The sequence below is a fragment of the Triturus cristatus genome, chromosome 1_2 (assembly GCF_964204655.1).
Source record: "Triturus cristatus chromosome 1_2, aTriCri1.1, whole genome shotgun sequence".
Taxonomy (NCBI): domain Eukaryota; kingdom Metazoa; phylum Chordata; class Amphibia; order Caudata; family Salamandridae; genus Triturus; species Triturus cristatus.
Window position 1 is genome coordinate 234883695 of NC_140580.1, and position 17125 is coordinate 234900819.

General features: G+C 45.3%; 1 protein-coding gene across 5 annotated transcripts in view; it reads right to left on the reverse strand.

The window, feature by feature from the left end:
• Positions 1-2169: 2169 nt before the first annotated feature.
• The window catches only part of MYPN (myopalladin), a 2601563-nt gene continuing 2586607 nt past the window's right edge, over positions 2170-17125 (reverse strand). For all 5 annotated transcript variants that reach the window (XM_085603535.1, XM_085603537.1, XM_085603533.1 and 2 more), the window contains one exon: positions 2170-3036. In XM_085603535.1, the coding sequence (XP_085459661.1) occupies positions 2864-3036 (173 nt within the window). In that variant the 3' untranslated portion in view covers positions 2170-2863. The remainder of the gene's footprint in view (positions 3037-17125) is intronic.

Sequence of the window (17125 nt, forward strand, 5' to 3'; positions counted from 1 at the left end):
CGCTCCATACGTACACGGGTGTGGGTACGGTCTGTACATACACTGTTGGGGTGGGGGTACGCTCCATACATACACTGTTGGGGTGGGGGTACGCTCCATACGTACGCGGGTGTGGGTACGGTCCGTACATACACTGTTGGGGTGGGGGTACGCTCCATACATACACTGTTGGGGTGGGGGTACGCTCCATACATACACTGTTGGGGTGGGGGTACGCTCCATACATACACTGTTGGGGTGGGGGTACGCTCCATATGTACGCGGGAGTGGGTACGGTCCATACATACACTGTTGGGGTGGGGGTACGCTCCATACATACACTGTTGGGGTGGGGGTACGCTCCATACATACACTGTTGGGGTACGCTCCATACATACACTGTTGGGGTGGGGGTACACTCCATACGTACGCGGGTGTGGGTACGGTCCATACATTCACTGTTGGGGTGGGGGTACGCTCCATACATACACTGTTGGGGTGGGGGTACGCTCCATACATACACTGTTGGGGTGGAGGTACGCTCCATACGTACGCGGGTGTGGGTACGGTCCGTACATACACGGGTGGGGATACGCTCCGAACATACGCGGGTCTGGGTACGCTCCATGCATACACGGGTGGGGGTACGGTCTGTACATACACTGTTGGGGTGGGGGTACGCTCCATACGTACGCGGGTGTGGGTACGGTCCATACATACACGGGTGGGGTGGGGGTACGGCCCGTACATACACTGGTGGGGTGGGGGTACGCTCCATTCATACACGGGTGGGGGTACGGTCCGTACATACACGGGTGGGGTGGGGGTACGCTCCATTCATACACGGGTGGGGGTACGGTCCGTACATACACGGGTGGGGTGGGGTACGGTCCGTACATACACGGGTGGGGTGGGGGTATGCTCCATTCATACACGTGTGGGGGTACGGTCCGTACATACACGGGTGGGGTGGGGGTACAGTCCGTGCATACACTGGTGGGGTGGGGGTACGCTCCATTCATGCACGGGTGGGGGTACGGTCCGTACATACACTGTTGGGGTGGGGGTACGCTCCATACATACACTGTTGGGGTGGGGGTACGCTCCATACGTACGCGGGTGTGGGTACGGTCTGTACATACACGGGTGGGGTGGGGGTACGGTCCGTACATACACGGGTGGGGTGTTGGTACGCTCCATTCATACGCGGGTGGGGGTACGGCCCGTACCCAGGCCTTTGGAACGTGGGTACGGGCCGTACCGCCATTATTGGGGTGACGTAGGGGTGGGCGTGGTACGACTCATACCCATGTTCTTAAGGCGTGGGTACGGTACGTACCGGACTTGTTGTGTTGCCGGTTTGCGTGTACATCCACTTCCGTTGCTGGACACGCCCCCACCCCCTCGAAGTGACCAGGCCCTGAAGGTCAGGTATTTCCAGGGCATGTATGATTTGTGACTTGGGTGGGGGTTTTGTGTCCTGCCCCTCCCTTTGCCCCTGGGTGTTGTTCTGACCTTCTGCGGCGTCTGCGTCAGTGCCTGTAGAGCAGGTGGACTGCTATGAGGGCTGGGATGACACGTAGGTTCGGGTCCATGGCTGTCCGTCGCGTACAGGTGCTCCTTGTGCGCGTCGTCCTGATTTCCTGGCAGTTTTTGGCAGGCGGAGAATTTTATCCGTGCGGGGTGACGTCGGTGAAGATCGTACTTCCTGGTTCGTGAAACGCAGCCTGCATGCGTCCCGACGTCACGTCGGCGCTTTCCCGGATCACATTTGTATGTATATTTTCGTCGGTCGGTGTTTTGTACGATTCGTACGGAAATGGTGTTTCCGTGCGAATCGTACTTCCATGTTTGTAATGTATTTTTCCCGGGTACGAGTCGGACGGAGAAAACGCTCCGACGGTTCGTACCCGGTTTTTCCCGGATCGGAATCGGCACCTATATATCAATATTTTTGTTGTTCTTGTGAAATTACAAAAGATTGTTATGCTTGGCGTGTACTTTTTTTTTTTTCTTTCCAATGGTCCGAGCCTTGTACTTACTAGACAGCGATGTCAGTTTCAATGTAATGTCATGGAGTAACAAAAGAATACTTACTTCACTTTGTAAATAAAAGTTTACTTTGCTCTTTCAAAATATTCTAAAATACATTACACACAAGGCATAGGCAAACTAAGGTATGCATAGATGTGGATTTCAAGAATTATTTTATTTCCAGAAATTTCTTCTGTAGGTATAATGGTAAAAGCTGCAACATCGGATACAATCAAAAGCAATTATTGTAGGCGATAACATATTTCCCGGATGTGCTATTCACAGAGTAGAATTTAGGAAATAATAGTCTCCGATATTCTATAACACTTTTGTTTACAGCATCTTCTAAGAGCAAGAGCTCTAGTTTTCCCTTCTTTCAATATACTTTTCACTGATTAATTTAAACATCGACATAACACAATTTCACCCTGTATTTGTCATAAAATTTCTCACACTATTAGTGTTTTCTGCCCACTGCTGGACTGCGCAGTTTTTTTAGAAATGCAACACTATATTCATTGCCCTGTGCATGCTAAATAATCAAAGCGATTTAACATGTAAAACAGAGCTACTTTTTACTCTGAGAAATTCCCTGAAACTATAACCATAGTAATTCTGTTCCTACTACTATCAGTTGCCTTAACACAACAGATTAATACATTAAAAAGTACTAACCCAAATAGTGCACTTTACGTAGTTGTCTTAGCAAGCAATGCAATCCGTTGATACTTTTTACACGTGTGCTACAGATGCCAATATCTTCAAACACCACACTTTGTGCAAACAATGATTTCTTTTATATAGTATTTATGAGTTCCGTTATTACTACAGATGAATGCACAATAAGATCTCAGAGTTCTTCACTTTCTACAACATCTTTTGAAGAGGAAGCATTTATTATGTGGTTTTCAAAAGAGGGAAAAGCGGACAACATATCCAATTCTTGACCAGGGAAAGTTTTATTACGGATGCCACTGGGCCGACCTTTCTTTATTGATTGAGGAATCTGCTGGTACCATTGGGCTATTGGAAAGAGAAACAAAAAGAGGAATCAAACACAAATTAAATATTGCATTGTAGCATTTATGTCTCCGCCATTCCTCTTTTTAATCCCATAGCCTCTTTTAAATCTAACATTTCGTGGATTATCAGTGACACTAAAATACTATAATGCCATTTACTGCATAAAACATATTTTAGTTACTACGCAAACCTTGATGAGAGACTGTCTGGCGTCGCACATTAACAACGTCCTTTAGAGTGTTTTTAATTATAGGACATGGCCACCCAGGTAGGAGGAAAGAGGGTGGAGTAGCACTGATTTATAAAAAGCATTCGCAATGCTAATAGGTTTGGGTTTAAATAAATGTTATATGATAATGTGAAGCAATACAAGAAAATAGCATGGGAATGCATACGCATTTGTGTGGTAGTAAACACTGTAGAAAAATATTGGTTAGAGTTAAAAGGTCAGGTGACAGTGAACTTTGAAATCAGACCTAAATATCCATGTAGGTTCATGATTGCCCAAATCACATCTGTACTGCTACCAGAGAAAAACACCAATAACTTTTCAAGTCATCTAAGTCATTTTAATACCTTTACAATGTCATGTGTGTGCCCCTAAAAGTTCAAGCTCAGGCAGCTGGATAAACAAAATGATCACAGCTACGTGGAGGGTGCACATTTTTTTGTGGAAGCATACTACTTCTGCCCAATCAAAGCATGTACTCCTGGCTCCCAACATGCGGGCGGAGCCAAAGCCCCTCTCTAGTATTCTTCACATAATTGTCTGGTGACTGCTGCACTGTCAAGTCAGACCATAAAAATGAGTTTAAGTGTTTTAATATGCATGAGTTGACTATTTCAGATGTTGATTTATCATTAGCCCCTTTGACTCTCTCCCAACTGTTCCATTGCTTTATTAAACATCTATCCTCTTCCTTTTTAAGTCGAAGCATTTGAGACCTGTTGTAATTTCTTATGTTGGCTTAAAGCCACCCCCCATCTTTTGATTTGTTTGTTTCAGTGTCTTTCAAAAAGCCGTGCTTGCCAGTGGTCAGTCCTGTCGTTTTATCCCTTCTTTCTCTCTTCCGTTCCTCCCATGCAGCAGGGACTAAGTACTGTCTATTCACATTGCAGTTCCTTGTATGTAGTCTCGGCACCATAGTTCATTACATTTAAATTTAGATTTCCTTCCTCCCACCTCCTCTTAATTCCACAGTTGTATTGGAAGTACGTCTTGTGCCATGCCTCCCTATTCGTTTGTTATATTTTTTAAGCTTTTATCAATTTTCCATGTTGAACGTCATTTGGGCTTTTTTTTTGGTAGGATGTTTGGTGTTGGGCTTTGTTTTAAGGAGGATTGGGCTTGTTTTCTTTATTGAGCTTTACCTAGGTTAGGCACGACGACCTGCTTTGCTTACATTCTTCACACCATGCCACTTTCACTTTCGAAGTGCAGCTGGGAGAATTGTGGCCGTTTGCAATGCTATAGGTCTCCTATTTTTCTAAATACTTTTTCAAAATAGATCTGATGAACTGAAGACAACAAGGCATCCGATTGCTTGAGCCGGCCCTTGTGCTGTCTCTTCCTCAACCTGTCAGTTTGTGCATGATGTACAAGTACAGTAAATCTTCCTGGACGAGGACGAGCAAAAAAGAAGAAGGGAAAAAGGAAAGCGCCACGACTCCACAGAGTCAGGCTAAGCAGCAGAGAAGTAGGGAGCCGGTTGGGTCAAAGTGGGGCACTGTGCCTGCAAGCGGCAGAAATCTATTTACCCATTCTCGCCGCCGTCCTAGACTTCCACCCTTGGGACCTTCTGCCGTTGCATGTAAAGAGGAAGCAGGGCTTCGAGGGGCTTGTTTGTCTTGGTTCATGTGTGAGTGTATTTAAGCTGCTGCGGGACCCTGGTGCAGGTGTCTGTGTTACGGTGCCCATGCCTGACTGGCTGCTAAAGAATGCAGTGCCCGGGGTTTGCTCAGTGCCAGATGAACAAGTTACTTACCTTTGGTAACGCTTTTTCTGGTGGATACAATATCTGCCTGTGGATTCCTCACCTTCTGAATACCCCCTGCGCCAGCATTCCGCAGAAATTCTTTCCTGGCTCTCCCACGTCGACGAGGAGGTCACAATGCCACGGCTCCGCTCGCGACTCCGCGTGACGTCACTGGAACCATAAGAGGACCTCGTCTGCATGCTGACGTCAGTTCCACCCATTTTTTCCGTGCCACACGGGCGGACCGACACATTTTCACATTATAAATAGTATACTAAATATATATATATATACAAATGCATAACCAAAAAAGGCATGGAGAAATAGCAACAGATCAAGCATTTCCCACTATTAAAACATAAGCATGATAAAGTCATATTTAAAGAACACTCATGATAAACAGTAAAAGCATTTTTTAGTAGAAACAGGTGGACAATGGGGAGGCGGGTGGGACCGTGAGGTATCCACAGGCAGATATTGTATCCACCAGAAAAAGCGTCACCGAAGGTAAGTAACTTGTTCTTCTGATGGATACTTCTGCCTGTGGATTTCTCACCTTCTGAATAGAATCCCAAAGCCGTACCTCACCCGGAGGAAGGTGTCCACCTGACTAAACCAAAACATCTTGCAAAACAGAACGAGCAAAATGGCCATCCCTCCTAACCTCCGTATCCAAGCAGTAATGCTTTGCAAAAGTATGGAGGGAGGCCCAAGTTGCTGCTTTACAAATATCAATTACAGGAACACCTCTAGCCAAAGCAGAAGAAGAAGATTTAGCTCTAGTGGAAAGTGCTCTGATACCTTCAGGAGGGTCCTTCTTGGCCAAGGTGTAGCAAATCTTGATGCATAAGATAATCCACCTGGAGAGAGTACGCTTGTGCACAGCCTTGCCTTTCATCTTCCCAAAGTAGCCCACAAAGAGCTGATCATCCAGTCTCAGATCGCTTGTTCTGTCTAAGTAAAAGCTGACAGCTCTCTTAGAGTCCAAACGATGACATCTCTCCTCCTCCTTGGAAGAGTGAGGGGGAGTATAAAAGGTGGGTAAAGTAATGGACTGTCTCATATGGAAAGGAGTAACCACCTTGGGAAGGAAAGCAGCCCTTGTCCGTAAAACCAACTTATCCGCATGAATGGTCAAGAATGGAGGCTTTAAACTAAGAGCTTGAAGCTCACTTACCCTCCTGGCTGAGGTAATGGCAATCAAGAAAAGAAAGAAGCCTCAAAGGACAAGTATGAAGAGGCTCAAATGGAGAACCCATCAAACAGGTAAGAACGAGATTCAGATCCCACTGAGGCATAATGAAAGGAGTGGGAGGAAACTTATTCGTAAGGCCCTTAATGAACCTCATGACAATGAGGGACTTAAATAAAGACGGCTGGTCTGGCAAACATAGAAAAGCCAACAAATAGCCATTAACAGTGGCCACAGCACAACCCTGCTGGGCCAAGAAAAGTGAAAAATGAAGAACATTCGACAAGTGGGCCTTTAAAGGATCAATGGATCTCTCTCCACACCATTTAACGAATCTAGACTATCAGGAAGAGTAAACAGACTTGGTGGAGTGTCGCATGGACGATAAAATAACATCCACCACATCTGGTGGGAGAGAGAAGGAACTCAGGTTGCCCCGTTCAATCTCCAGGCATGAAGGTGCAGGCTCTGGAGGTGGGGGTGTAGAACCTGCCCCTGCGACTGCGAGAGGAGGTCTGCCCTGAGAGGGAGTCAGAGCGGAGGGTGCGATGAGAGGTGAAGATTTGTGTACCACACCCTTCTTGGCCAATCCGGGGTGATCAATATGACTTGGGCCTGGTCTTGGCGAATCTTCCTCAGAACCTGAGGGATCAAGGGTATGGGAGGAAATGCGTAAAGGAGTTACGAGCTCCAATCTCATACTCACATACTCTGATGAGTTATGTGAAGAAATTGCTGATTTCTTTGTCAACAAAGTAGACAAAATTCACGCTACTTTCTCCGCTCCCCCCACTCTGGGTACGATACCTCCCCGCCCTCATAAATCCACTCTTACCCATTTCCTCACTCCGGACAAAGCAAAACTGTCTAGCATAATCAACAGTATCCACTCAGGCTCCCCAAACGATGTGTGTCCATTAGACAAATGCAAAGACATCATGGACAGTACTCTCTTGGATCAAATATGCCATCTCATCACCCTATCCTTCAAAGAATGTCACGTCCCTGAGGCTTGGAAAAACGCCCAAGTCATCCCCCGGAAAAAAAAAACGAACACTCCTATTACTCACTTTCAAAACCTCAGACCAATATCTCTATTGCCTCTTTGCGCCAAAATAATAGAAAAAATAGTGAACTCCCAACTCATGGCGTATTTAGAGCAAGAAAACATCCTCCATCCCACCCAATCCGGCTTTAGACCCAAATACTCCACGGAAACTGCTGTCTTGTATTCCACGGAATTTATCCGCAAGACGGTGGACGAGGGTGAAACTGCAGCGCTGGTCATGCTGGACTTAAGCGCCGCTTTCGATACGGTGCTACATGCCACGCTCTTGTCCTGACTCTCCGACATTGGAGTAAAAGACGGCGCACTGGAGTGGATTAAATCCTTTCTCTCCAACAGAACTTTCCAGCTTCACTGCCCGCCTTTTAAATCATCCTCGCGGACCGTAAGTTATGGGGTTCCACAGGGCTCTAGCTTGAGCCCTACTTTGTTTAACATCTATATGGAACCCCTGGCTCAAATCATAGAGAACTTCGGCGTGGGCATAGTTAGCTACGCCGATGATACGCAGCTCATGTTCAAGCTTACTCCGGATACTGACAAGTATGCCTCAAACTTCTCGGAGTGCATGACTGCTGTCGCTAGGTGGATGGACAGTAATTGCCTCCGGCTAAATGGTGACAAAACTGAGGTGCTTGTGATTGGGAACAACACCTCCCTTTGGTCTCAAGCATGGTGGCCTACATCGCTTGGCGAATGTCCTCAACCGGTTGAGAAAGTCAAGAACCTCGGGATCATGATCGACTCGGATCTTTCAGGTAAATCCCAAGTCCACAAGATCATTGGCAAATGCATCGGAACACTAAGAATCCTTAGAAAAATCATTGACCTTATACCTATTACAGCCAGGAAAACCATTGTACATGCTCTTATCACACCGCACCTGGATTATGGGAATGCCCTTCTTCTGGGCATTAACCAAAAACTTCTTCACCAGCTGCAATGTGTACAAAATGCAGCCGCCCGGGTGGTACTAGGCCTTCCGAAAAGAATCTCGGCCAAGACTGCACTGTCCAAATTGCACTGGCTCCCCGTAAGGGAAAGAATAAAATTCAAGAGCCTCTGCTATGTTCACAGGATAGCCCACAACAAGGGCCCCTCATACCTAAGAAGCCTCATGACCATCCATCGCCCTACTCGTCATCTGAGGTCTTCAGGAATGTCCCTTTTCAAACTACCCCGCGTTCAAAAAGCTAAAATCGGTGGCCGCTCCTTTAGTTTTCTAGGAGTGAAACTCTGGAACGCTCTTCCGATTCATTTAAGAATGGAACCCTCTGAAACCCTTTTCAGAGCGAACTTGAAAACACACCTCTTTCCTCAATAACTCGGGCCCCTTCCCGTCCTGTTGTCACGGATGAGATTTTTCAGCAATCAGCGCGGGGATACACAGCTGTGCAGCCATGCGCTCAATAAATGTTTTATTATTATTATCTATTTGAAACGCACCCCCAGAACTCCCTGTGTCGGAAACTGGAGACTGCAGAACAATGGGCAGTGCGCGTTCTCGTGGGTGGCAAACAGGTCGAACCGAGGAGACCCCCACATCTGGGAGATGTGATGGACCACCTCCGGATGAACCCGCCACTTGTGATCGGCTGAGTAATGCCGACTGAGACTGTCCGCACAAACATTAAGAACACCGGTTAAATGATTTGCAAACACATAAATCTAATGGTTCTGAACCCAGGACCAGAGTCGCAGAGCCTCTCGACAGAGATGATATGACCCTACACCTCCCAGTTTGTTGATGTACCACATCGCGGTAGTATTGTCCGTCAGGACCTGAACTTACTGACTGCGAAGGGATTGAAGGAAAGCCTTAAGTGCCAAACATATGGCTTGCAATTCCAAAAGGTTGATGTCAAGCAACCTTTCCTCTGGAGATCAAAGACCTTTGACCTCCAGATCCCCCAGATGAGCACCCAACCCTAGAGTGGAGGCATCCGTGATCACTGTGGCCAGAGGTGGAGAAAGCTGAAAGGGCTTTCTGTGAGACAGGTTGCCCTGCACACCCCACCAAGTCAACTCCGCTGCAGCTTCTCTGGAGATTCTGACCTTCTCCCCGAGATCTCCGTTGTGCTGATACCACTGTCTGCGGAGGCACCACTGGAGTGCCCTCATGTGCCAGCACGCATGACTGACCAACAGTATGCAGGAAGCGAACAGACTGAGCAGGCATAGAACCTTCAGGACTGGAACAACCGCTCCATCGTGAAACAAAGGAATCATCTCCTGAATGACGAGAACCCTCTGCGGAGGTGGAAATGCCCGACACACAGTAGTGTCCAGTATTGCCCCTATGAACAGGCATCGCTGAGAAGGCACCAGGTGTGATTTGGGTACATTTATTGAAAAACCCAACTTAAACAACAGCTGCGTTGTTGCTTGCAAATGGCACATCACTAACTCCGGAGACTCTGCTTTCAATAGCCAGTCGTCCAGGTAGGGGAAAACAGGAACCCCTGACCTTCTGAGATGTGCTGCTACCACTGCCATTACCTTCGTAAAGACTCGAGGTTCGGAAGTGAGACCGAACGGAAGAACCGGAGATACTTCCGATGCAACTTCAGGATGGGAAGATGAAAATATGCATCCTGCAGATCGATGGACACCATCCAGTCTTCCTGTTGCACACAAGAAGAGCCTGAGTAAAGGTCAACATTTTGAACTTTTCCTGTCTGAGGTAAGGTTCAAAATCCTGAGGTCCAAGATCGGCCTTAATCGACCGTCCTTTTTTGGGATCAGGAAATACCGGGAGTATTATCCCTGACCCCTCTCCTGCTCCAGAACCACCTCTATTGCACATTTCTGTAACAAGGTAAGAACTTCCTGCTGCAGAAGCAGGTTGCATTAGTGGACTTCAGAGCCATACTAGCAGAAGAGAGCACCTTATTTGCTGCCTGCTCCATCTTTTTAGAATCTCTATTACCAGGTATGGTAGGGAAAGAACCGGAAGACTGCTTTGAACAAGAAGCCTGGACCACCTAGCTTTCTGGTGATGGATGCGAAGACAGAAAGTCAGGATCCCTAGGAGCAGGCCTGTACCTTCTTGAAATGGAACGAGAAACTGCAGGAGCAGACAAAGGCGTCTGCCAAACTTCCATTATAGGCTCCGTTAAGGCCTCATTAAAAGAAGTATTAAGAACCTCTGTAAGGATATTAGATGTTACCTCAGTTGAGGGAAGCTGTAGATCAAGCAATTCAGCTGCCTTCCTTATCACCACGTGATAAGGAGCAATGTCTTGTAACACTCCAGCCTTCGGGGTAGAAAGATCATATTCAGGAGAAGTATCCAACCCACTGGCCTCCTGTAAGCCCTCAAACTCGTCCACAGATTCATTATAATTAATTAATTAATTAATTAATTATTATTTTTTGCGTTTTAGTATCTAAGCGGGTTGTGGGTTTATAGGGGAATAGGGTGGGAATAATTTAATTATAATTAATTAATTAATATTTTTTTATTTATTGTTATTGATTAATAATTAATTGTTATTTAATTCTTAATTGGTCATTAATTTTAAATGTATTAATTTATCATTAGATTAATTATAAAGAACATATTATTTAATTTATTTATTGTTATTGTTAATAAATTATTAATTGCTAATTAATTTTTATTAATTGATTAATTGATAATTAAATTAATTATGTTAACTTTATGTGTTGCATGTTGTGGGTTTATAGGGGAATAGGGTGGGAAGTAATTTAATAATTTTAAATTAATTAATATTTTATATTTTATTGTTATTGATAAATAATGTATTGTTAATTAATTATTAACAGGTCGTTAATATGTATTAATTGAATAATTTATAATTATATTAATTATGATTAATGTATTATTTTTTATTTGTTTTAATTGTTATTTTATTATTAATTGTTAATCATTTGTATTAATAGATTAATGGTAAATTAAATTAATTCTTTTTTATGTATAGTGGGTTGTGTGTTCGTGGGGGAATAGGGTGGGAAGTATTTTAATTTTATTTAAGTAATTATTAATTTAATTTCATTGGTATTTATTATTAATTTATTAGTTAATTAATTTTAACGTGTTACTTATTCTACAAAAAGTATTTAATTAGTAAGTATGTTAATTTAACCCCTACGCTATCCAACACTTTCCCTACTGTTTTACTCACTGGAGTGGGAATAGTAATTTTTACCCCTACGCTATCCTACACTTTCCCTACTGTTGCACTCACTGGAGTGGGAATAGTAATTTTAACCCCTACGCTATCCAACACTTTCCCTAATGTTGCACTCACTGAGGTAGGAATAGAAATTTGTATCTATACGCTATCCAACATTTTCCTTTGTGTTGCACTGTTTTTAGTTGGAATAGTAATTTTATTACCTCTGCTACCTAATGTTTTTATATTATTTTTGTTAATGTAGAATATAATTATTATTACAAAGAGTAAGTTTTTTTTTCCAATTTGTTATATATATTTATTTAATTTTTTATTTATATTATTGTTTGTGTAGAGATGTTTTATAATATATGATATTTTAACAAAAATGAAAAGTTATTAAAATAATTATTAAAAAATATTAGTAAGTATATATATTATATGTATATGTTTAATTTATTTTTACATTATATATATATATCATTTATAACTTTACATTTTTTTTTTTTTAACTGCTTATTTTAATTAATAACAAAATATTTTTAGCAACAATATTTTTGACATCGATATTTTTTTCCTGATATTTTTTGTAGATAGGATGTTGATATTCTTGATCTCGATATTTCAACTCCGATATTTTTTACGTCGATATTCTTGTAGTTGATATTCTGTCACTGATTCGTGAGGAACAATCAAATTAAAGGCCAAAGGACCCACGGGACCCGAAGGAGCACCAGATGGAGAAGAGGCCCTGGCAAACATGCCAAACATCGCATTAAGAAAATGTGTTGGGTCTGATCCAGGAACAGGAAAAGGAGGATATGGATCCGCACTTTCCTGAAGAGGAACCACCTGAGGCTGTACTGGAACCTGTGGAGCTGGGGACGGCGCCTGCCCAGGTGAAGCCACACGGCTTGGAGAAGACTCCCTGGGCGTTGGAGACATTGCAGGAGCCGGAGAACCTTCATGCGGCGAAGAGCCCTTCGACGCCGGCGACCTCGGAGCCGGAGATGGAACCGGCATCACCCGTGGAGATGGAGTCGGAGAAGAAGAATCAAAGTCCTTTCTTCGAAGTCGCTTAGCTGGAGAAGGTGACCTCGACCTCGAAGCCCTGACATTCAACAAACGGCGCCGAGAGCCATGTCTCCTCTTAGACTTCTTATGTTTTTTCCATTTCAAAGTATGAGAAGACAACGACTTCACCCTTTTACGACCCCTCTTCTCCTTCTTGGCTCTGACCATCAACAGCTTATCCTCGTGCTCCTTAATGGCTTTTGGATTCATTTTCCTGCAGCAATCATCGTGCGGGTCAGTGATTGACATGTGACCGCCGCACTCTCTGCAGGGCTTAAACCCAGTCTTCCTAGAAGTAGCCATTGGAAATTCTCGAGCGATACCAAGTTTTCTCTATAGAAAATGGAGAGTCCCTTGAAAAACCGTTACGCGTCGACGGCGCGGAAAAAAGGGAACTGACATCAGCACGCCGACGAGGTCCTCTTATGGTTCCTGTGACGTTACGCAGAGTCGCGAGCGGAGCCGTGGCATTGTGACGGCCTTGTCGACGTGGGAGAGCTAGGAAAGAATTTCTGCGGAATGCTGGCACAGGGGGTATTCAGAAGGTGCCCAGTGTAGACTGGATGCACTGCTAAGGACTGCTGTGATGAAGGGAACAGGGTACCAGAGGCTGCCGTGACCACGTCAGGATATGCTCCGGGCAGGCATAGGTGTAGAGTCTGTGCTCCTAGCTGTGCTCTTCCCTCCAAATCGGTACCCAATACAGGCATTTAGCATGGGTTTCCATGCCCAGTAAGGACTAGTGGCAGAGCATGCCACCCCTCCAGGTTTGAAGGGCGGAATCTCTGGCTACCATGCCAGCCTCCCTGTTGGTGCCTGTGATACGCAGGGGGATGGAGAGAGAGAAGGAGGAGGATGGATGGATGGATGACTGAAAGGGTGAATGGGTGGAAGAATGAGTGATTGGGTGGATGAATGAGTAAGTGAAAGGATGGCTGGATGGGTGAAAGGGTAGATGGCTGGATGGATGAGTGAATGGATGGATGAGTGGAAGAATGGATGGATGAGCGTACGGATGGATAAGGTGAAAGGATGAATGGAGGGATAGATGAGTAAAAGGGTGGATGGAGGGATGGATGAGTAAAAGGGTGGATGGAGGGATGGATGAGTGGAATGATGGATGGATGAAAGGATAGATGATGGATAGGTTTGCAAATGGTTGAATATGATATGGATGGGCACACAGATGGAAGGACTGAATGATTGGTGAAAGACTGAATGACGGATGTAAAAATGATTACACCTTGTAACCCCCATTATCTTAAGTACATTTCCTATAGATTGACTTTCACATTTATATAGTCATTGTATTATTATAAAATATGTGTGTGATATAACACACTCCGACACCCTGTCCTACCTACTTGGGATGAATAGCACTATAAAAGAAATTAAATATACATGAGAGAGGGTCTATGTGAAGAGGCGGGTCACCATTGGGGGTGGTAGCAAGGCTGGACTGGACGGATGGGGCATCGGGCGTTTCCCTGGGAGGCTGGAAAGGTGGAACGGAGGGAGGGCGGTTTTGTTACCACAAAAAGACCTGCAGATTTGCTCAAAGCAGTGCTCATACTGAAAAACCATGAGGTGCACAATTGTCTCAACCTAATATAAACTTCTTTACACTTGTACTTAAGTGGTTGTCTATTTACTTACTTATCAGACCCCCCAGGATTTTGCAGCTTTGAGTGGCAAATTTTGCGGGAAAAAAAGCAAACTTTTTCGGCCCAAAACCTCAAAATTAGCTGTATTTTTGCGGTGGGCAAAGAATGTGCCCGACACAAAAATACCGAAGGCTTGCGCTGTCACTGTAAAAATCACGGCATTTTTCTCAAAAGTGCCGATTTCGCAATTCTTTTGCAAATCGCGAAATCCTGGGGAGTCTGACATATACTATTGCACGACCTCTTCTGATGTGTCTGTAAAACGTACCTTTTGTCCTTAATTTTGACCTCCTGTCCTGAATTTTTGTCCTAAATATTGACCCTTTGTTCTGAATTTTTACACTCACCGTCCTCAATTTGCACCCATGTCAGTTGGTCACCCTAGGAATATGTGGGCAGAGCTCTCTAGCTGCTCGACTCCACGCATGAATAGCACATTCAATCCAGCGAGTTTCTGTCCATTCTGATACTTGTAGTCATGAAAACAAGTTTAACTATACCGGAATGTAAAGGAAAAACGTGGATTGGAGGTTGTGCTAGTCAGGCATGAAATCGAAACATTTCAGAGTTATGTTAGTTTGGTATACGGAGTCATGGTAAGGAAAAATTGGCTGTGATTATCTAACACCACCTTCTGGGTACATATGAAAATATAATGGATGAGATTTCAATGACATATACAGCGTATTGTGCGATCACATTACTTCAGATTTGGCTCTATAATGTTTCCGTTCCCTCCAAATGAACTCACAAGCATCTGCTGGAAAAATGTGACTGTAAAATCAAATACAAATGTAGGCAAACCATTTCAGTTTCTAAGAGGACACATATCACGAGGAGCGCTTGATAAAGCACCACAAAAGGGATAACTCTTATCTGTTTGCTGAGCACTGACACGTATGAGGACGTGTTTCTGCTGCTATTCATTTCGCAAGAATGATATACATTGCAATTAAAGTTTTATTATCAGGTGCGCCTAAAAATATATATAAATTAAAAAAAGAAGATCAGAAGGAGAAAATAAACATTATAGTAGGACTTCCAAATATTGTTATCCATATCGTCTTCATTCTTATAAAAACGTTCGATATTCTACATCTCGAAGTGAGAGAAGTGATAGGTAAAACAAATACGTTGCACCCCAATGGTAGCTATTGTGATGTCGATGTCATTGAGTAACCAGGTTGTCGCACATCTCAGTTGTGTCGCATCTAGGCCTGGTTCTCCCTGCATTCCGATTCTTGTAATCTTATTTTTCAGTATTATTCAGCTAGAGCTTCTAGCACACGAGTGCTAATAACAACAGTCCATCATACTTTAAGTTATAACCACACCTCAAGCAATTTCAACAGTTTGGGGTTTTGAAGCTGAATGTATCGTACTGTGATAAACTCCATTTTATGTTACACATTACTTTAGTTAAATATCAACATTTATTTCCAAGAGTCTGAATGCTTTTAGAGTGTACAGTTTTCCACTTGGGAGGCAGATAAAGGTGGGCTAATGGGGGTGTAATTGGTGCAGTAAGTAAACATGTTATGGAGCCAATATATCATGCCAGATCTACACACAATAAGGTGCCGATCACGATCCGGCAAAAAATTCCCCCGTGCGACTCGTATCGGGTCTTTTTACCGTACGAATCGTACAAGTGCCGTACGAACTGGCAATCACGATTCGCATGGTAAAAAGTCAATACGAACCGCACTGGGAATCATTCCCCACACGTCCTCGGGTCGGAAAATGTGTCCGACACGTCCTCGGACGATTTACCTTACAAACGTGAAAATCCAAGTCCGACCGAGGAATCACGATCCATCCCGTGCGTCCGAGCGTACAACCGTATGGAAAGAACACCGTCCGCACCGAACACCTATAGCAACCATGGAGACATGTGCCCGCATACGCGCCCAACACTCCCCCCAGCCCCCGTACGTCCGACACGTACCCCCCGTATATGTATAACCCCACCCGTCTAGGTACACCCCAGTACGTTCCAGTCGTACACCCACCCCAGTACGTGTCGTACCACCGTCAATGTACACCCCCCCACCCCTGTACGTGTCGTACCACCGTCAATGTACACCCCCCACCCCTGTACGTGTCGTACCACCGTCTATGTACACCCCAGTACGTTCCAGTCGCACCCCCACCCCAGTACGTGTCGTACCCCCGTGTACCTACACCCCAGTACGTTCGAGCCCCACCCCCACCCCAGTACGTGTCATAGCCCTGTCTACCTACACCCCAGTACGTTCCAGTCGTACCCCCACCCCAGTACGTGTCGTACCCCCTGTGTACCTACACCCCAGTACGTTCGAGCCACACCCCCACCCCAGTACATGTCATAGCCCCGTCTACCCACACCCCAGTACGTTCCAGTCGTACCCCCACCACAGTACGTGTCGTACCACCGTGTACCTACACCCCAGTACGTTCCAGTCGTACCCCCACCCCAGTACGTGTCGTACCACCGTCAATGTACACCCCCCCACCCCTGTACGTGTCGTACCACCGTCAATGTACACCCCCCCACCCCTGTACGTGTCGTACCACCGTCAATGTACACCCCCCCACCCCTGTACGTGTCGTACCACCGTCAATGTACACCCCCCCACCCCTGTACGTGTCGTACCACCGTCTATGTACACCCCCCCACCCCTGTACGTGTCGTACCACCGTCAATGTACACCCCCCCACCCCTGTACGTGTCGTACCACCGTCTATGTACACCCCAGTACGTTCCAGTCGTACCCCCACCCCAGTACGTGTCGTACCACCGTCAATGTACACCCCCCCACCCCTGTACGTGTCGTACCACCGTCAATGTACACCCCCCAACCCCTGTACGTGTCGTACCACCGTCAATGTACACCCCCCCACCCCAGTACGTGTCGTACCACCGTCAATGTACACCCCCCCACCCCTGTACGTGTCGTACCACCGTCTATGTACACCCCAGTACGTTCCAGTCGTACCCC